Below are 21,181 nucleotides of genomic sequence, written 5' to 3' on the forward strand. Positions count from 1 at the left end.
TTTTTAAGTAGTTGGAAGCGAGATATAAATTTTTCTATCTGATAATAAGAAAAAATAGAAAACTGTATCTAGGAGGACCTTCCCGTTACAATTAAAAACTCATGTTTGGAGAGACTTTCTTAGAGGTGTCTAGGAACCTATTTTTCCGAGTACCAAACGAAAAAAAATTTTTTTTTTTTAATCACTCTAATGTATATATCACTGTTCATGTTCCGCTCTTTAATATCCTTCTTTTTTACTGGCGTAGACATCGCTTACGCCGAGCTAACAACAGCGCCAGTCGTTTCTTCTCTTCGCAACGTGGGGCCAATTGGAAATTCCAAGCTAAGCCAGGTCCTTCTCCACCTGGTCCTCAACGAGGTGGAGACCTTCCTCTTCCTCTGCTTTCCCCGGCGAGTATTGCGTCGAATTGCGTCAGGGCTGGAGTGGTTTCATCCATATGTACGACATGACCTTGCCAACGCAGCCGCTGTCTCTTAATTCGCTGAATTATGTCAATGTCGTCATATATCTCATACAGCTCATCGTTCCATCGAATGCGATATTCGTCGTAGCAAACACGCAAAGGACCATAAATCTTTCGCAGAACCTTTCTCTCGAAAACTCGTAACGTCGACTCATCAGCACCATATAACAGGACGGGAATAATGAGTGACTGAGTTTAGGTTTTTGTGCGTCGAGAGAGGACTTTACTTCTCAATTGCCTAATCAGTCCAAAGTAACACCTTTTGCGTTGGATTTCGAGGCTGACATTGTTGTTGCTGTTAACGTGGGTTCCAAGATAAACGAAATTATCTACAACTTCGAAGTTATGGCTGTCGCATTGCGGCCGGGTGCCGGACCCAGAGGACGGCAGAGGTTTTAGGTCGGCCTCGAACCCGACCAAGGTGGCTAGGGCGTCCCACCCGAACCAATTGGAACCAAGGTATTAGTGCAGAATGCACTCATTTTTTGGCTCTCCAAAGTATGTGTGCTGAATGCATTTATGCTTATTGGCGCTGATCAACGCATTGTATTGATCTACGTGCTTCTAGCAATAGAAAGTACCGTGGAGTAAGGCTTTCGCAGGCAAGTATTTACGTAAAACCACAAAAGACTCTGTCAACAGGGACGTGGGAGCCTAGTCGCGAGTGCGACGACTGTTTGTTTGATAACAGGAGATATTTCGTCTTGCCCTCGTTCACTGGCAGACCCAAATATATGAAGGCACAAATATATCCATAATTGATCATATATTTAGGGCATTAAAACCACTGTAAACCAGTGTACGAGCTGCGGATTCAAATAAAATATCTAAGTAAGCGTGAACAAAGTTAAAAATTGTTCGGTCGAGGTATTAAAAATCCCTCAAAGCAGATAAGATTTGCGTCTTACAGCCATCAAACTTTCATATAAATGTATGTATAAGGTTTTCCTTACCAAAGTAAATAAGGGATCGGTTTTGGATAACCACTGTGTACACAGACATTGTTGCTGGCGCTGAATGCAAGAACAATATCAAAATCTCTCCGACATTTGTATTCTCGAAATTTAAATTAAACAGGTGGATTTCCGTTCTTTATTTGGAGGTGAATTTTGTAAAAGAAAATGTTGATGAAAATATGGAACAATACTGTTATTTTACCATGTATCACTCTAGGGATGAACAATACTGGAAAATAGTTTGAATAATGTAGTAGTGTAGCAGATTTTAATGAGGATAAGTGCGCAAAACCATAAATTTTATGAAAAAATCGTTTGTTATAATGAGTCTATTTTCGTTCTGAAGCCAAATATGAGAAAAATAATATACGATTCAAGTATGCATTCTGGATGATGCACTATCTGGAAAACATTTAAAATGTACGCGCTTAACGTATTAGATGGATCTCCGATAAATCCCGAATACTTTATTATATATATTTATAACAACTATTAAACGGTCCGTTTCACTTGTACGTTGACCTTGAGGATATAAATCCATAAATAAATGAAAATAAATCCCGCTTTCTCCGACATATCGGAATGTCAATTGTTTGGCACATTACATTTCGGTCGTGGCTGAGAATAATTGTGTAACACTTGGCTCTTCCACAGTTATTACTGAAGTTATACTGGAGAAAATTAAGCTTCCAAAACTTCCGCCCTGGCGGCATAAGTATGTCGATATTATAAAATCTTACCATTAATCCGTCGCTTGATAACTGGGCGCCCTACTGGAACCTGAGAAATCCAGAACTGAATGGCATTTAGAATGCACAGAAATCTTAGGCTAACTTGTAAAGTCGTATTGATGAAAACCTTTGACACTGCCAACCCCGAAACGCCTTGAACTCACATTTAACTACTATTTGCACGCTTAAAACATATAGTGATTCACACGCATAATCGGACAAAATTTACTAAAGGAAAAACCTTACAAAAACTTACTGAAAAATATGTTTTTTAAGCGAACCACGTATCTTAATTAATTTATGTCATTTAATAATTTACCTTTTTGATTTCGCACATTTTTTGATTTAGCTAAAAAATTTAAGTTTAAGAAAACAAAGAACTTTAATGTCAAACGAATAATCGGACACCAAAATACGGTTTAGATAAGTCTGTTAAAAGTTTAGATTCAATTGTGTTCAATAATGTTTAAATCAAGAGGCTGTGGAAGAGCTGCAATGATTTCGGGCAGTTATGTATTAACCAGAGCTTTACAACATGAAAAGTTTGCTTTGGGTCATCTTGATAGAACGCAAATACATGTTTAATATCCATTTATTTGACATTTTTTTAAGAAGTTAAGAAGCGAAACTCTTCCCTGGTACATTCAATGAATTGCCATAAAACCTTCACAGATCCTCTTCTATCTTCCACTGTCGCTTTCGTATTTTTCATTACAAATTCTGTAATAGCCATACATACGCCTTTTCAACCGATCCATGTAAATTAAATTTGCTCTCAATAGTATATCAATCCCTCAGAAAGAACAAGTATTAAGGTCTTTTAATTCTATGCTATGATAATTGACCACTTACCGTATTCCAATTTACATGTTTTGGAACAGAATACTTATTGGATAGCGAATTTTAAATCTAAATTTTTATTTTAGGGCTTATGTATGACTTTTTACAAATGAGACTACCGTTTTCTTATTGATTTCTTAAAATTTTTCAACCTGTTAACTTCGATAAAAAAAATTTTGAAGTTTCAAGGTAGTTCTTCTCAGCTATTCAAATAGCGTGCCATTCACTGCTCTTATTTGTTACTCTGAACTCCTTCTTTATTATTTAAAGCGAATTCCAGTATTTGTTCGTTTCACAGTTTTTCTTTCCACTGTATTCATACCTCTTCTTCTTTATTGGCGTAGACATTGCTTACGCGATTATAGCCGAGTTAACAACAGCGCGCCAGTCGTTTCTTCTTTTCGCTACGTGACGCCAATTGGATATTCCAAGCGTAGCCAGGTCCTTCTCCACCTGGTCCTTCCAACGGAGTGGAGGTCTTCCTCTTCATCTGCTTCCTCCGTCGGGTACGACGTCGAATACTTTCAGAGCAAGAGTGTTTTCGTCCATTCGGACAACGTGATCTAGCCAGCGTAGCCGCTGTCTTTTAATTCGCTGAATTATGTCAATGTCGTCATATACATATGTATCTCATACAGCTCATCGTTCAATCGAATGCGATATTCGCCGTGGCCAACGCGCAAAGGACCAAAAATCTTTCGCATCTTTCTTTTCATTCTACTGTAATCAAATTGAAATGACAATTTTGTCCATTTCATCTCCATCAAAGTAATCCCCTTCCGCTGCAATACTCTTATGCCAGCGAATTTTCCAGTCATCATAGCACTTCGAAAAATCCTCCGTCGTGATGGCCAACAGAGCCTTCTTCGATTCAGCTTTTATGTCTCCAATTGAGTCAAAACGATGTCCTCGGAGTGCTCATGTGAATTTGCTGAATAGCTAGAAGTTACACTAGGGTAAATCAGGCGAATGCGATGGTTGCGGCACGATATTAGTCGAAAATGTGGCGAAATGATCACGAATGACCGATGCAGTATGAGACGGTGCATTACCGCACTTCTTTGTTCAATAAATAACTTACTACGAATTTACAGAAAAAAAATAAAATTTTTCGATTAGAAAAACATTCGATGTATAAATTAAAAATTCACCCTTCAATTTTTTAACGTTGACATTGACTTTGAGCTTATCTCGGGCAATCAAAGATTTAATGCGTCTACTCTAATATATGTACCTGGAATATGCGGGGAATTCAGCTGGCATCAAAAGTGTTTGGATATAATAGACAATGAGGGCGATTGGAGTAAGTACTGAATAAACGTCAGCTAATATAACAAAGCAATGTATTTTCTGTAATTATAAAATATTTCCCAATTAACGTCACCTATACTTTGGAAAACGAAAACGTTATTTTTGAATGCACTGCTAACTAATGGCTGCACAATATCCTTTGGGAATCGATTTGAAATCATATAAAACAATCGGTGGGTATAGTTCAAGCGCTCCGAACATCCTAACCTTTACCCTTAATGGCGAAAAATCTTTAATTATTCCAGTAAGTATAATGGGTTATCATGGGATTTAGGGTTCCGATAATGAAAAACTGTAGATGAGTAATTATTCTAATCCATATGTCCTAAGATACCATCATATTTAGATAATTGGTGTAAGGTAAGTGGAATCTAGTTTTAGTTTGTTTATTTTATTGTGTATAATATTATAGAAGATTTACTATAACATTTTCATTTTAAATATTACATGTCCATATTAAGTTAAACAGAAACGGGCTAAGCGAAACAGTTTACAACACAAACCAAAGGTGATTATAACCTAAAACCAGTTCAAAACTGAACCGTCGTTCAATTATAGTACAATAAGCGATTTGCATACATACTTATTTAAATATGCATTAATATACGATAATTCTCAGTTCTGTCCTTAGACCAATTCAAATTCAACAAATTTACGACTTTAAGGCTCATTTTTTAATTATTTACAGTGTGTGTGTGTGTAACTGTAGCTATTAAAGCATGAACTTTCCATATCAGCTAGTAATTTGTGAAAAATATGTTTTTAGATTATTCATACTATCAAACTCTACTCAACAACGTCCGACTGCAGTCGCTCTTTTTTTATTTCTATTTCGTAATCTTTATCTTAAGGGGTATATTTTACCCACGATTCTATAAAGTGCAAGAAATTAGATAGCAAATATTCCAGCCTTTTATCGGCAAAGAACCGCTTCTCATAAGAGCCAGACACTTTTAGAAAAGACGAGCTGAGAGGAGACATACCGATATATTGTAACTATAAAAATTCAGTACGGTGAAGAGAGTTATTGTCGTTGTCGTTTTAAAACGAAATAAAAAAAATGGCTATTTGGGGTGTATAACATAATGCCGACAATCAAAATCTTGAAATTTAAAATTCCAACAATTCAAAATACGGACAGAAGAAATTTTAAAATAAAGTACTACACTTAAAAAAAATGGTTAATCATAATTCATAGTTCCCAAAGTAGAAAACACCACTGATCGAATGTTAAATTTCTGTATTTTAATAAAGTAATTGAAAACAAAAAAGCTATATGTTATGAAAGGTGGCGTTGTACATAAGATCTGCGGCCTTTGGCCACGAACACGATCATAACCCTTAATCAGTAGAATTATCTCTCTGTGCTTCGGCAGAAAAAGGAGCTCGCCCTGCTTTTGCTGTTCACAAAGTAAAAAATACGGACATAAAATATTTTTAAAATGGCGGCATTTTGGTTTGTTGGTATTTTGATTTAGCTGCATATTTGAATCTTGATGGGTCGGCATTTTGAACTTCGGTATTTTAAGTGTATCCTGGTTATTTGGCATTACTATTGGGGTTATCGGCATTTATAGAAAATGAACTCGTATTCCCCATTTTAGAAAGTAAAAACATAGTAACAGTCGTTCCTTGAGGGTGATTATTTGAAGTGAAGGTGAAAATTTCTAACACGAACAAATTGGAAATTTTAGTGTCAGAATTTGAAAAAAAAATCTGGGTATGCCAAAGTTTTAAGAAAGGAGATAAAACCACTGAATTTCAATATTATTTAAAAAGGCATTTCGAAAAAATCTAATTCATTTGCACCTCCCTGTTGCGACGGACAAGGTTTGTATAAAGTAAATAAAATTTGTAAAATTGCAATTTAATATCTATGAAGGTGCTTAACATTTATATACATACATATGTATGTATTTAAATTCAAAATAAGGAAAACATGGTATACACAAAATGTTTCAAATATTTCCTGCAACCCAACAAATACAAACTCCAGATACAATGACACTTTCTTAATTTTAATTTAAAATTCCGATAACTTTCTTTGACGTTACTATATACATATGTACTTGAGAAATACGAATATAAGTATGTAGGTACCAAACGACGATAACTTGGAAACGAAATTAAAAAAGTTAAAACGACAACGGGAATAGGGCCGAATACTTGCTTTTATTTCATTTTAGCACTATCAAGACCATAATATCTTTTCGAAATTGTTCATAAAATAACTTCAAAGGTCACGAGATCTCTAATTAAACACACCATTGTAAAACGCGATATAAAAGTAGCGTGCAAACAGTTCACCCCATCAGTAGGGAATTTTCATAGCTTTCGTATTTTATATAGTTAATCATTGTCTTCTTCATTTCCACATTTCAGGTTACTTAAATAATTATAAAATATGTATATCTCATCTAAAATGCAAAACAACGTATCATCGAAAAATTCGAAATTGAGTTTTTTTTATTGATTACAATTCACTACATTACATACATACATATGTACAAAATTTTAAGCTATTGCTCAGGTATAACGAAGTTATAACCAAAATTAAAATTTCCTTTCATATGAGTAGTTTCTTGTTTCTACAGTTTCTTCCTTCTCTTGTCAACCTGTGAAAAATGATGATACGTTATTTTGCATTTAAGACGGCGATATGTAGTTCTGTTCGTTTAATACATTTTTACTCTTTGTATATACATATGTTTGTAGATATATACATATGTATGTTTATATTAAGTTCAAAATATATACAGATTTTTTATTGTAATTCGTTTAATATTTCAATTTCACACACAAATTCTTATTTTAAATTGTGAAATGTTTGATAATAAATCAGGAGGCACGTAATGGGAACTAAAGGACTAAATCATTGATTGTTTTCAATATACTTGTTAATAATTTTTAACAATACACATATACATACATACATGTATGTGTGTTTCAACAATGGATTCAAAAATCAATTACAAATAAATATAACACAGAAATACTCAGGGTCCATCCACTCTTTACCATAACTTAATTTATGGAAGATACTACAAAAATAACAACTGTAAAGATTAGTTCGAATTAAAACCAAAATCAAGTTTTAGAACTCGGCGTAGATTTGACTAAAGATTTTCAGAATATAGTATGCTTATTCCGATTACGATACTAATTTCAGCATTTATAGTCATGTTATATGGTAAATTAAATTCACATTAGTTCGACTATAAAACTTAGAAAGAACGCTTTGTCATGTTTCCACCAAATGTTTGTTTCCAAACTTCATGGCATGCATAAGCTAAAAGGCAATTAAACGCAAGTAGGCGTATGAGACACGGCCGCTTCAAGATTTAAATCTTTGCTGCGACAGCACATCTCACAAATCCGTTCGGTATCTGGATTGAGAAAAGTGCAGAAGCGGCAACTCCATTCACTCTGACCGCTTACGGCCAGCTGTGGGTTCAACGTCACTGCAGCAGACTGCTTTCGTATCTTTGACCGAATGTTCTTTTCCGATTGGATTTCATTATTACCATTATTATTGTCATACGCCGTAGTTGTGGAGAGGTTAGGCGTTTGCTTTAAGCCCGACTTTGTTTTCTTCACCGGTTGCGGTTTTAATATAGATTTTTCTTGTTTATTACAACCACCAACTGATTTCTTCTCGTCTCTCGATTTTTCCAGTAAAGGTGCTTTGCTTTGGTCATTATTAGAATATCGTCCGACCTTTGTCGCTTCCGCCTGATTTGATCGTCGCCTCTCTACGTTGTTTTTGGAACCGCTGTTGCTTCCTCCGCCACCGTTTGACAAATTCATTGAATCCAAATTTAAACCCTGTACCAGAAGATCACCACGTTCATTTAAATCTTTTGAATAGCCAGCGCGCTCCAAGTTTTGGAAAACATAATTCCACGATTCATAAGAGCCAACCCCATCTTGATTCTTAGAGGCTTGAGTCGGAGAACGTTGCTCACTGCGCCCCACTGTTGAGAAATCATCGAAGTTCGATTCAAAACTTAAATCAGATGCTTCGTTGTTATGTGAAGACATTTTCCTTTTGCAACTATTTCCAGACATTCCATTCAACGGAGCTGTATTATCCTTCAATTCCGTTTGATGCAGTTGCAAGTGTTTATCATTATTGTCAAGAACATCCTAAACGAAAAATTTGTTATTATATTTTTCTCTTTGTCAGAACTTATTATGTGACTATCTTAATATTGATTTGAAATTATAATTCTGCAGGTGTCAAATTAAAAAAAAAAAATAAGAATAAAATGATAGTTGGTTCCGAACACATTCAGCCAATTTTTTGCACACAATCACCCACAAATTAATGGATGCCAGCTAACTCCATGCCTTGAGCGCGGGACAGAAATCAGTTTCCCTGCGTATGTAAGTAGGTTGCCTTTTATATTTCGGGAGTAGAGAATAAACACAAATATTAGTCATCGAAAACCTCAACCAATTGGATTGCAATCGACACGAGTCTTTTTTTGAGCGATTGACAAATTGTGCGAGTTCCAATGTGAAAAAAAATGTCTACAATCAAATGTTGATGCAATATTATATGTTGATCCCGCTACTGCCTATAGTTGTTTCATTCTCGCAATAGGTCACAAGACGATCTTGCACTACAACTGATTTTGGACAATATTCATGAAATTCGTCTTGAAGCGATTGGATTCACCACACCATCGATAAATACTGGTCCTTGATGGAGCTTCATTTAATTAAGTCTATCGATGCACTGTTGCTGAGACAATCCACGTTAAAAGTTGTGAAAAATAATCGCGCCAAAATGTTCGTGATCAAATTCCATGATTATTTGAAGTTACTATAAACAATACAAATAGCGCTCATATGCCAATACGTTCTGAGTATGTATAACATTAAAATTGTGGAAGTTATGAATTGGCGGATTATAACACAAGGGTCGTCAAATCCAGAAATATAAAAGACAACAAACGTATACCCAACAAAACCATCAGGTTTCGTTGATCAGACTTCATACGGGCACCCTCTTCACAAATCACAAAGCTCTATTTAAATCTGTATAGTATACTGTCTGATTGACATTGGGCATAACTCATTTATATCTATCCGTATAATTTGGCATCGAGTATATAAAAATTAATTCTACTTAAAGAAGTTTTACAAAAATAATGCTATTGGAGTAATGTTAAACCTTGAAAAAGATTCAATATTTTGTTAATTCGCGTCTTTATAGTTTCATTTGAAACTAAATAGATGAAACATTTTAATTATGTTTAAATCCTTATTCTTACCATTATTGAATTTCTTTCTTGTTTCGTTGCAATATTAGTTGATGAATTATTTTTTAAACGATCAGCTTTCGGTAATGGTCGTGCATAAGCATAGTTTCCATACATGTCGTCAGAAGAGGGATGCTGGGAAGCGGAATATGGTGCATATTGATGGCCCATCATAATATCCTTCGTTTGTGCATAAGCTGTTGGGATGTTCGCTGCACGGCCAAAGTGCCGCTGCTGGTCAATAATTCGTTCCCGATCATAATCAAAGGAATTACAATGTGGTAATCTATGTAGTTGAGCATGAAAATCGTGTGATTTAAGTGGTGCGCGATCATCAAATTCGATTAATTGTTGATCTGGGGGAAAGGAACGTTGTCGGTATGCTTGGAAATCTTTACCACCAGCCACTACAGATGATTGGCGGATAGGTGGCAACGGCGGTTGTTGGTAGTTGTGCGACTTTGACACGGAAGCGTAGCCGCCGTTATCTGTATTATTATAGGGATCACTCTTAATACCGTTACACGTGGCATTGGGAGTTGCGTAGTGGGTGTTCAACTGATTTGAAATATTGTACGGGAGTGGATATCGGTTGCCTGACACATTGTAGGGATGAGAATAAGCGGGGTTCATGCCACAATTGTTCATTGCGTTATTTGAACCACCACCTGAAGCGACAACGGCCGCATAAGAAACACTACTTTCACCCATACTGGCCCCATCCAAGCAATCATAAGGGTGTTCATACACGTTTTGTGTTGGCAATTGATGCGGAGGTTTGTAATGATGCGCCGTGCAACCCTTTTGTTGATGATCAAAAGAATGTCTATGTGACAACTGTGGCACCGGTTCACTGTAGTGATCCAAACTTCTGGAATGCTGCATTGCTGCAGAGGAGATTCCATAACCAACTTGGTGTGGTAGTTGATATCCAGATATTGGATATGAAGGCATCTTACTATTTCCATTGTATAAATGATTCGTTACTGATGACGATACCGGCGCATGAATAGCGCAATTTCCATGGTTCTCGCTGTGCACTCCATATTGCGCTCCCGCTGGTATGCGATTATAAATCGAACAATTCGTACACTCCGGTGTAGTGTATGTTTGTGGTGAGTGTTGAATACTGGCGTAACAGTTATCTGCATAAGAATTCGTGAATATTGTATCTGGTTAAGTTTAGAACTAGAATGACCAGATACTCACCAATATTTATAAGTTTCTCCTTTCGCATTTGCCTTTCTTGAATCGCATAACCCAAACCTTTTATCGCTTGTGAAGATCCTCCTGATGATTTTATAAAAGTTAAAACACCAAATTTCATTTTTAGTAAATAAAAAATATTACTTACCAATGTACTTCTCTCGATAGTGAAATATATCCTGCCAGGAACAAGTAATCCCAAGTGCAATGAGACCTGAATAAATATGCTCCATTATTTGGCACTCGACGTAGGCAGCCATTGCATCACGTGACACGTTTGTCACTTGGTCAGGACAAATAGGCCCATCCAATACAAGAATCTCTTCCGAAACCTGTCTGTAGCCCATAGCTTCGAAAAGCTTTTCAGCATCTAATAAATTCGATTTAATTTCATGCTGATAGAAACCTGAATACATCTGAATGAAAATCGAACGTTTTGATTCTAATAAATTATTCATAACTTTAAGACGAACCTTTAAAACTCTAAACTCTTTTCGCCAAGGCTTTGTAAATAAATTATTTGCATAATGACTGATTGATCTAAATCCAATGATTGCCTTATATGCATTGAACTCGTCCATTTCTCGTATCGATTTCCTTAGAACATGCGCAGTTTCCGGTAAAAAAAACTTCCGATCATGAGGCACAATACACAGAAACTCCTTAAGACAATCTACAATGGCATTTTTATACCGTTACCTTATATTTTAAATAATTTTAATAAATAATTTACTCTCTAATTTTTTCCCTTCTTCAATCTTTTGCATGCTTCCATCGGTGTCCAAATAGTTCCAATGACGTTTAAGGATTTCATCCCATAAGTCAGGAAGCATATCGCGTGGCATAAAGTCAGACATTTTTACGATCTGCTAAAAGTATACAAATTTAAGTTAAAAAAGTTGACCAACTTTATTATGGAAAATATTAAATGTATGTATGCAACAAAAATTGTTTCGTCAAGGGGACATGTTATAAAAAAAATAATATTTGCTTTATAATAACCATGTATTGTGTCCAAGTTGTTACTTTGAAAATGGTCTTAAATTAATCAAGCCTTCTACTGCCGAAAGAATATATACACTTACGGACAATACGATAATTGTTTTACAAACTAAATGTGCTATTCTTTATCTCAGTCTTCGTACAGGGCTTTGGCTGTGTGTGTTTTTTATGACGTTCGGTTTTATATTTTATAATTTACGTCTAATAATGTGATTATTGAAGAAGTGCGCAAGCTATTTTAGTCGGAAAATTACATTGCTCCCTTTGGTAGATGAAGCAAAATAATATTTTAGCTGATGGCTGCGCAAAATTCCAAAAGACTGCGCACCACTTACTTTCACCGATGAGGAGGTGTGTCATCAATAAAGCAATCCTCCACATCATTCCAGCAGAAACTGCGTGGAGAGAAGTTCGTTATGTTTCTTAATCGCAAGCATACGGGCCTCGCCATGTATGTAAGTGTTCGACCGGAGACATCCTGTATATTTCAAAGTACAGTGTGCTGACATTTATTTTCTCCCTAATTTTCAACGGTTTCTTTAAAACTGTTACCTAAATTTTTACCTGTAGCAATATTGGTCAAGTGATAAATAAGTGCAATTTAACAAATATATGTATTTCGGCTAACGAAATTATACTGAATTGCTAAGAAGGTTTGTATACGTTCTATGAACCAGCCAGTATAGGGGATTTCCCGAAATGAAAAGAAAATTTAAATCTCCTACCGGAAAATATTACCGGATGTCTTTAGTTAAAGTTAAAAAAAAGTTTACTTGATCCAAAAAAGATGTTGCTCCTCTTTGAAATCTAAAAGTGATAATAGTGATTAGATGTGGTATGACAAGATCGCTTTAATTGCTGACTGCCTACAGCTTAGTATAACATTACAAGTATGCGCTCATTGCGACATATGCATGCATTACTTAGCAATATCAATGGAATCGCACATAGGCATAACTGAGACGAATGTAAAATAACGTAATGATATCGGTTGTGTAGAAAAAATACTAAATACTCTATACATACAAGTATGTATATTACACCAATTTCGCATTGCATTATTTGTATTAAGTTTTGTTAGTTAAGCTTAAGGAGTTTGTGAAAAATGTGTACAGCTGTTGAAGGTGAAACCACTCCTGCATTTCATTATTTATTATAAAACGGTCCGAAAGGCGAAGGAACAGGCATGCAAGGTTGAAGAAAATATTTTCCTTCGATGTGCAAAATTCAAGTTTTATTTATATATGAAATTTTTTATATATAAAACTATTTAAGCAAAGCAATAAAATAGACAAATCTGGCAAGGTAAAATTGAACAAGTAAGAAAGAGTTAAGTTCGGGTATAACGGAACATTGCATACTCCTGCAACTTGCAAGGATTAAAGCCAGGGAAGTACCTTCAAGTACATAAGTCTTGTTAGTTATATGGGGTCTAGGGCGAGTTTTCATCCGATTGCCCAAAGATAAACCGTTGTAAAAAAACACACTCTCTCTCAATTTTATTAAGATAACTGGCATGGCCGATATATGTAAAGTACATGCGTGTAAGATAATTATTGGCCCGATTCAACCTATTTGTAACACACTGACATATTACTATCAGGAAAGGATTCTCTCTGAATTTCAATTATATATCTATCTTACACATTGACCGATATTTTCAGTAAAAAGTCAACTATAAGCATTGGGTCCACATGTTCAGAACTTAGTGACTTGTACAAGAAAGTGAAAGTTTCAAATGGAATTTAAAATTGTGTTATATGGGAAGTAGGCCAATAACGAGTTACAAAAGAAAAACCGTTACGTTTCTAACCTCTAGTAAACGCTTATAAATAGATACTACAAAAATCGTTTTTTTCGGTGGTAATAATGGATTGGATAATGTACGTATTAATAAGCCTTGTATATTTCAAACAAGATTTAAAAAGATGAATTTTCCGGCATACCAATATCTGTTTGTGAAATGAGCAGGTGGGATCATCACCTGATTTTAAGTGGCGCTTCGAAAAAATTTTAATGGGATGTACTGACTGAAATTTTTTATAATTTTGAGAATATATTTTTACATAATAAATGATTATTATTAAAAATTATACAAAAGAAAAGACTTTAAAAATTAAATTTCACGAGTTATTAGATTTTTTTCATGTTACTGAAATAAATTATGAGAAACTGGAAGGTCACAACAACCTGGAACATATAAAATAAGAAAAAACAAGCAATTGCATGATTTGTCGATCATATAAAAGGTTTATAAACGACATGGTTATTTTGCACTTGCTGTCAAGCACATTTCTGGACTTGTGAGTAGTGGTGGTTTTCCTTAGTTTCATATATTTGCGATACTTTTTCGCTCAGCTCAAACCAATTTCATTTTTTGCTATATTCCACTAAGGGAAAATCATACTTACTTTTACAAACTGTGCTTGGGACACAAATTTCTTAGTCTATTTATAAAAAGAAACTATATATTTCAAACACTTCCAAATAACATATTTTCGAATGACTCACTTTTATTTCAATTTCTGCAAACACTTGAACTCATACTAATGGCAGAAACAATATGTTCTTAATTTTTATTTCAGAACATAATCCAGATGATTTTTTTTGCATAGAAGCAATAAAAAATTTTAAGATTTAATAGCACGTTATATTACATTTATTTAACAAAATAAGTGTTCCTTTTTAGTTTTATTAGATTAAAATAATTTCTGTTCGGTTTTTGGCAAACATTCAAATTTCTAACAAAAGGGGCAAATCAAGAAACACTACATAGCCGGCAAAAACATTAGACAAAAAGATGTAACCCGCCCAGGCAGAAGGTTGTTCTAAATAGTATTTTTGGCGATTTTAAGATGTTTAACCAGGAACGCAGAACGAATATTTCTGAATTTCATGTATATACGAAGTTCATTAAATATGCACTTACAGATCTTCTTAAAGTATATTGATGAATAATCGCTGCATACAAATTTATTTGCACTTTTGTATTTTTATTTTAAGGCTTTCCATGATTTACTCGTACAAATAAAGGAAATCAAAGGGCACAAAAACTGTGCTATGTATAATGTTCACACTTGCTAAAGATGCGGAGGTGGTTGTTATTTTTAGCTCTTCCTGATGCCGAAATTTACAAAATAATTAACTCGCTCTGATTTAAATTCTTTATACCACTACATAATTTAAATCTACATTTCTTTTGACTTCGGTGAATTCTTGTGAGAATTAATATTCACACCCGTGCTAGATTGCATAAATATTTTCTTTTGACGCAGCAGCTATACAAAGGAATGCAGCTTGCTTTTACATTTTTTTATTATTTGCACATACTGCAAAAATTGTTGATTGAAAACAATCCGAGCGCTTTTGAGAAAATTCACTCCAATACTATAAATATTTAATTAAGATTTTAAAATAATTTCTATCGAAACACTTTTGTTACTTTCGCGACTTAAAAATTTTGCTTTCCATTTGGCTCTTTATTTCTTTACATTTATCACCTTATCCATTTTATTACAAAAATTGAGGTGGCCACAGAATCAAAAAAAAGTAAGAATTTTTTGTTTAAATTCTATGCATTGCTTGTTTTACATACTTTTCCTCAAATAAAAAAATAAGTAGTAATAAAAAATTTGATAACTTAATTTATCATATCTAATTTTTGCACTTCAGAAACGTTTTCGATATCAAATTTCTGAAAGAGGTGATTACGCTGTTTAGTAGATTATCTCACTAATCTACGAAATTTAGCAAGAATTCGCAAAATAAACGGCCCTATTCAACTGATTTGCGAGTTTTATTTTGTGACGTTTGTTTTGTGAAGAAAAAAGCACAACAATGAAATGAAAAGCACTTTGCTGTGAACCAGCTGTTTTACAGCAACAAAGAAGACAAAATAAAGAAACGGACAACCAAAAAAACTGACTTATTTTGTAAATCTAATCAATTTGGTGCATATATCCTACCATTTATTTTTAGGATTTCAAAATTGTAAAGACTCTTATTTGAACTATTTAAACATAAATATGTATACTACATGTCTTTTTATTCATTAACAGAAGGAAGTAAAATGTACAATAACAGTATGTTACATATTTATTGTAATAAAACAAATACTTCTATCTATAATAGATAACGCATTTGGAAGAATAGTTCCTCCATTCCATATTAATGAAATTGCAAATTTTTTTAAATTGTGAGCATTTGAGCTTTTGAAATCACCTCAGCATTCGGAAAACCTCATAAATAGTAAAAACCTCATAACAGTGAGGGTGGTGAGTTCTGTGAAGGCATGAAAATATACATACATAGTTGAAAAATTCACTTGTTAATCTCACCATCGAGTAGATTTGAAGCTAATCTACTCGAAATCTGTGCGATTCTGATCTAGCGCCATCTGATAGTATGTACAGAAATCTAATACATTATCACAGCTGATTTAGGCGCTACAAAGAAAAATTTCAAAAATATTATGACAAAGAAGTAAATTAAAAGCAATGCATCTGAATTCACTAAATTTTCGTTCCCGCGACAGGTGGAACTACGTAATCGGAAAGGACCTGGATGTTTTATCCGTCCTTGGACTGTCAACTTGGCAGAATGCTGACACTACGCCACAACCACAATCTAGATTAGTTAAAATATTAAATGTAATCTAATCACTTCGAATTTTAGGTCCTAAAATGTTAAATTCCTTATGCCACGCTGCTGTAATCTTGTTTCTATTATTTTTTCAATCTTTGATTTTTGGGAATAAATGTGTATTTTCTATCACTTTTTTTCTCGAAAATATCTGGTTGGCAATGCTGAATTGACAATAAAGTCGATAGTTGATGTGACGATAGTCGCCAATTTGTTATTCTTTATATTCCCTTGAATTATCTGAGCCACATTAATTCCTATTCGAATTTGAAGTTAATTATAAATTATATTAATTAAGAAAGAATTAACAAATTTTAATTGTATTGAGTATGAATGATATAGACTTGGGTTTTGCGGATGAACGCGATTGCACATGGTTGACGAACCGATACTTTCCTAGCAAGGTAGGTGGGAAACCAGCGTGGTTGGAGCTGGAAAAATTGCCAAATAACAATGAGCTAAAGTGCGCAAAATGCCAACAACCTAAAGCATTTCTATGCCAGGTAAACAAAACACGACTGGATATAAATATGTTATGTATAGTTACATATTTATTTATTATAGATTTATGCACCATTTGAAGATGAGTACAATTTTCATCGAACTATTTACGTTTTTGTGTGCCGATCGCCCGATTGTCAGGAGATGAATTCAGCAAAGTAGGAGTATATTTTTTCCTTTTAATAAACCCCGTAAAATTTCTTTATTATTTTAACAAAATAGTTATTTGAGTGTTTACCGAAGTCAACTGCCAAGGAAAAATACGTTTTACTCAATGGAACCACCAGTAGAGGAAGGAAAGCCTTTGGTAATTAATTCCTTTACATTCATATGAATAGTATAATGTAGTACACATCTGTTTCTGAATAGCCAGAAATTAACACAGCAAAGAAATTGTGTTTTGTATGTGGTTGCTTGGGACCTTTAACATGTGGCCGATGTCGGAACATAAACTACTGTTCTGCAACCCATCAACGTGCTCACTGGCAAGGTCACAAAAAAATTTGTACATCTGAAAATAATAGTGGATGTGAAAAGGTCAATGTGCAGTTGCCTAATATTATATTTCCGGAATGGGAAATTGTTGTTGAAGCGAATAATCCAGAGGACGAGTGTGATACAGAAAACGACGATGAAAGCGTGGAACAATCCCGCTGGAAAGAATATCAGGAATTATTGGCTGCTGGAAACACAGGTACTCTAAAGGATGTTCCAGACTCTGAACTGGATAAATATGTTACCGAATCTGAAGCGGTTGATGACAAGTGTTTTAGGAATTTCAAAAAAGAAGTGAGCAGAGAGCCTGAACAAATTTTGAGATATAAGCGAGGAGGACACCCTCTCTGGATAGCAAATGTCGAGCAAACTTTCGGCCAAAATCAACGAATTCCTGATTGCGAGCTATGTGGTAGTATGCGCCTGTTCGAGTTTCAAATAATGCCACAAATGCTTAATTTGCTGAAGGATGACCACCTTGATTGGGGCGTATTGGCTGTGTATACATGTTCGAAAAGTTGTAACTTACCAGCTGACAAAGGATATGTTGCCGAATATATTATAAAGCAAGATATCATTCCTAATGAAAACGAAACATAAAGTTATAATGTTCTGAACTAATTTATTTCTTGACATACAGTTTTTTTTTATTAAATTATGCCCTTCATCATCAGGCGTTTTTAGCAACTTACAGATTTTGTTAATTTAACTTAATAATGGGAAAATGGCGGTGTTTTGAAAAGTCAAAATCAGGTTGTGTTTTCGAGTCTTTCTGATGACCTTTTGCTAAAACATTCATGACAACAGAATTTACTTTGGCGATATGAAGCATATCCAAAATCTAAAGGATTACAGAAAAAAAATATTTTGTTTTATTCTTATTATATTTTTCATATGTGCTGGAATTGGCCTACCTCTTGGTCTGGGTTTTGTATGGATTCCAAAACGATTCGTGTTTGATCAAAATGTTTAGCGGCGATCGCATAAATTTCCGACGATGGCGGTCGCATCATATGTTCTCTTATACTCTTAAATTCGGCGTAAGAAACAGGGGGTGGGCTAGTTAAAGTAGCAAAAGGTGCAAACCTTCTGTTGAAACGTATTTCTTCATTATCAAACTTTGGCATTGGTTGACGAATTCGACCGTCCTTTGTTAATGCTCCCATGGCTTTATAATACCCACCACACATGCTTAACATAGCATGATAATAAACGATCTCTTGTCTATAGGGTTTTTGCTGTTTCTTGTTCTTTTTGGGCTTAGGCTTACGATTCTTTGAATTGCTGCTCCCATGTAGTCTACTTTGATGTTCGGCATATTCTTCCTGTACAAGAAGATTATTTTCAGTGCGGGTTAAAGCAGATACAATGAACCCTATTAACAATTCATATGGATACCTGCAATTTAACACATCAAAATATATGAAAAAATAACAAACATTTACTAATAACTTTACCAATAAATATACAGGAACTCATGTACCGAATACAGCTCTAATTCAAAGCCCGACATCAAATAGAGCATCATTGCACGAAAACTGTTGTACAAGACCCATGTTGCAAACTGGCAGCTATGTTTTAGAGCCGTAGCGTGCGCTTCATTTCCTTCCGACGCCTTTTCGTTTGCTAAAATTGTCAAATGAGAGTCTAAGCGGGCTGCCTCGACTTGAATAGTATCAAAACCATCAATAAATCGAGCCAACTTATCACGTTGGCGAGCTCGATTGAAGCCGCAAATACGAATGAATTGTGTGAATGTATTTAGACTAATACAGTACCGGAAGAAAGTATCTAAATACATTTGTATCTTCTGATCGGATGCCAGGGGATGCTTTGGATTTAGTACAGGCGGAGAATTAAAAGCACGAACTGAGTCCCATAGAAAATCCTTGATTGGAATTGTACCAAAAACAAGGCGACGGTTGGATATAAACAAACCCTGAAGCACACTACGTGAAAGCACACATTGCCCGGACTTCTTGCTAAACTCAATAAAGAAATTCTATTGAAGACCAAGATTATTTTTAGTTCAATCAATTAATGATGGCTAGTTACCAAAGCTGAGTAGTAATCGCGCATTCGTATTATTTTACAAGCATACTTCAATCGATGTACTAAATCTTCCAGAAACTGTAAACTGGAGAGGCGATCACGGATCTTTACATTCCGGGGGAAAGTAGGGGGTTGACTGCGGTCATGAATTCGAGGGGAAAATCCAATGGGATTTGGAGAATCAGCTGGCAATAATGTTACATTGTAATAATTTAAAGAATTTTTTTATTATTGTTTTAACTTTATACTTACAGTTGGGGATTGGTTGAATACCCTTTTCAATAGTGCGTTTAATTTGTGGTATTAATTCGAGTGATGCGTTCAGGTTTTTGTAAATTTCGTTCATATTGGACTCTTGAGGGGCAGTTCCCATGACAAAATCGAATAGGAAAATTGATTGATAAAAGTGACGCATAAAACGCAGACGATGCACAACGGCCATAGTGTACTCCGGTTGCTGTTCTGTTTTGCTTAGACGCACTAAATCATCTTCTGCTTCTTTCAACTGAGTTGCTACTGCCGTCGGTTGGCAATCTTCAACAGCCAATAAAGACGAATTACCATAGAGTTGGAAGTCTTCTTCTTCATTTACACTGCTGATAATAATTATGTTCTTTATAATGACGATAAGAATTCTTATAGCGTGACAAAAATAGCGAAGTGCTTTATCCTTGATACCACTTGGCTGGTGTAAATAAAGGCAAGTAAACAAAACCTGATCCATTGAATTTCCTTCCAACCACGATACAAGACAAGCAAACAGTGCATCAAATGTGCCGATAAGTTCCTCGTTGGTGAAATTGTCAAGTTTCAAAGCACCCGACTAGATATACATATATGTACGTATTATAAATTGGTTAAAACGACTGTAAATCCTATTAAGATAGCACAAATATATTACCTCCACGGCCGATTCAAAAGTATGAGGAGGTGCGTCATGTTTATTGTATCCCATTCCTACGTCCATTTTGGGATCCATCATTTCAATAGCAGACATTGCTTCGAATAAACCAAAAAGCATATCTTGGGCTAATTCTCCTAAATTTAGCTCTGAACACGAATCAAAAAACTCTTTTGTGATATCCACCCAACCGAAGCGCGGATATTCGCCCGTGTCTTCATTGGACCGAACATTGCGTTGAATGTCACTATCTATAAAGCCGCCTTCTTCCATTGCCCATTGGTTGGCATCGTATAATTCGGGCATTACAAAGTCATCGGGTTTATTTTGTAAAGCTGCCGCAGCCGCTGCGGCTGCTGAAGCTGCTTGGAATACAGCATTTCCACTAGAAATATTATATATGTATTGAATTGCTGAAAGTTATATATGCAATTTTATATTTACTTACAGATGATCCATTTGTTTTGTTAGTCTACGTTTCAAAATTACCCCGCTCTTATATTTATCATCTGTTTATAATAAAAGCGATTCTGGAAACTTTTCTCTCAAAATCTATTAAAACTTACAAATTTTATACTGTACATATCGTTTAAAAAAATAACATATGACATATAAATTTAAAATGATGCCGTCTAATGTTTAATTGTGAAGGCACATTTATTCCGATAATAATGATGACGATAGCGATAATTGATCAATAAATACCACACACACAAATAATATTGATTTTTTTGTGAAACTAAAGTTTTTAAGTGAAACCTCTAATCAGAGTATGGGAAAGGGGTTCGTTAAAACTCTGACATGACAGTGTG

General features: G+C 34.8%; 3 protein-coding genes across 4 annotated transcripts; 1 reads left to right on the top strand and 2 right to left on the bottom strand.

The window, feature by feature from the left end:
- Window positions 1–7,044: 7,044 nt before the first annotated feature.
- On the bottom strand, window positions 7,045–15,235 carry LOC120770544 (protein tamozhennic). 2 transcript variants are annotated; one of them, XM_040098103.1, is made up of 7 exons: window positions 14,709–15,235; window positions 11,511–11,643; window positions 11,251–11,450; window positions 10,926–11,193; window positions 10,781–10,861; window positions 9,584–10,716; window positions 7,045–8,450 (listed from the first exon to the last, which is right to left on the bottom strand). In XM_040098103.1, exons 2-7 carry the CDS (start codon window positions 11,632–11,634, stop codon window positions 7,605–7,607), a joined length of 2,652 nt encoding a protein of 883 aa, XP_039954037.1. In that variant the 5' UTR covers window positions 11,635–11,643; window positions 14,709–15,235; the 3' UTR covers window positions 7,045–7,604. The 2 variants fall into 2 exon arrangements, with proteins under 2 accessions (XP_039954037.1, XP_039954036.1); XM_040098102.1 differs by having other exon boundaries at window positions 11,511–11,646.
- Window positions 15,236–16,645: 1,410 nt separating this feature from the next.
- Window positions 16,646–18,107, top strand: LOC120771161 (programmed cell death protein 2). Its single transcript, XM_040099040.1, has 4 exons — window positions 16,646–16,923; window positions 16,985–17,079; window positions 17,144–17,228; window positions 17,291–18,107. The coding sequence occupies exons 1-4, from the start codon at window positions 16,750–16,752 to the stop codon at window positions 18,014–18,016; spliced, it is 1,080 nt and encodes a 359-aa protein (XP_039954974.1). The 5' UTR covers window positions 16,646–16,749; the 3' UTR covers window positions 18,017–18,107.
- Window positions 18,019–20,957, bottom strand: LOC120771160 (N-alpha-acetyltransferase 35, NatC auxiliary subunit homolog). Its single transcript, XM_040099039.1, has 7 exons — window positions 20,818–20,957; window positions 20,370–20,754; window positions 19,721–20,291; window positions 19,472–19,653; window positions 18,874–19,418; window positions 18,331–18,814; window positions 18,019–18,257 (listed from the first exon to the last, which is right to left on the bottom strand). The coding sequence occupies exons 1-7, from the start codon at window positions 20,826–20,828 to the stop codon at window positions 18,117–18,119; spliced, it is 2,319 nt and encodes a 772-aa protein (XP_039954973.1). The 5' UTR covers window positions 20,829–20,957; the 3' UTR covers window positions 18,019–18,116.
- Window positions 20,958–21,181: the final 224 nt, after the last annotated feature.

Source organism: Bactrocera tryoni, chromosome 3 (assembly GCF_016617805.1).
Source record: "Bactrocera tryoni isolate S06 chromosome 3, CSIRO_BtryS06_freeze2, whole genome shotgun sequence".
Classification (NCBI taxonomy): domain Eukaryota; kingdom Metazoa; phylum Arthropoda; class Insecta; order Diptera; family Tephritidae; genus Bactrocera; species Bactrocera tryoni.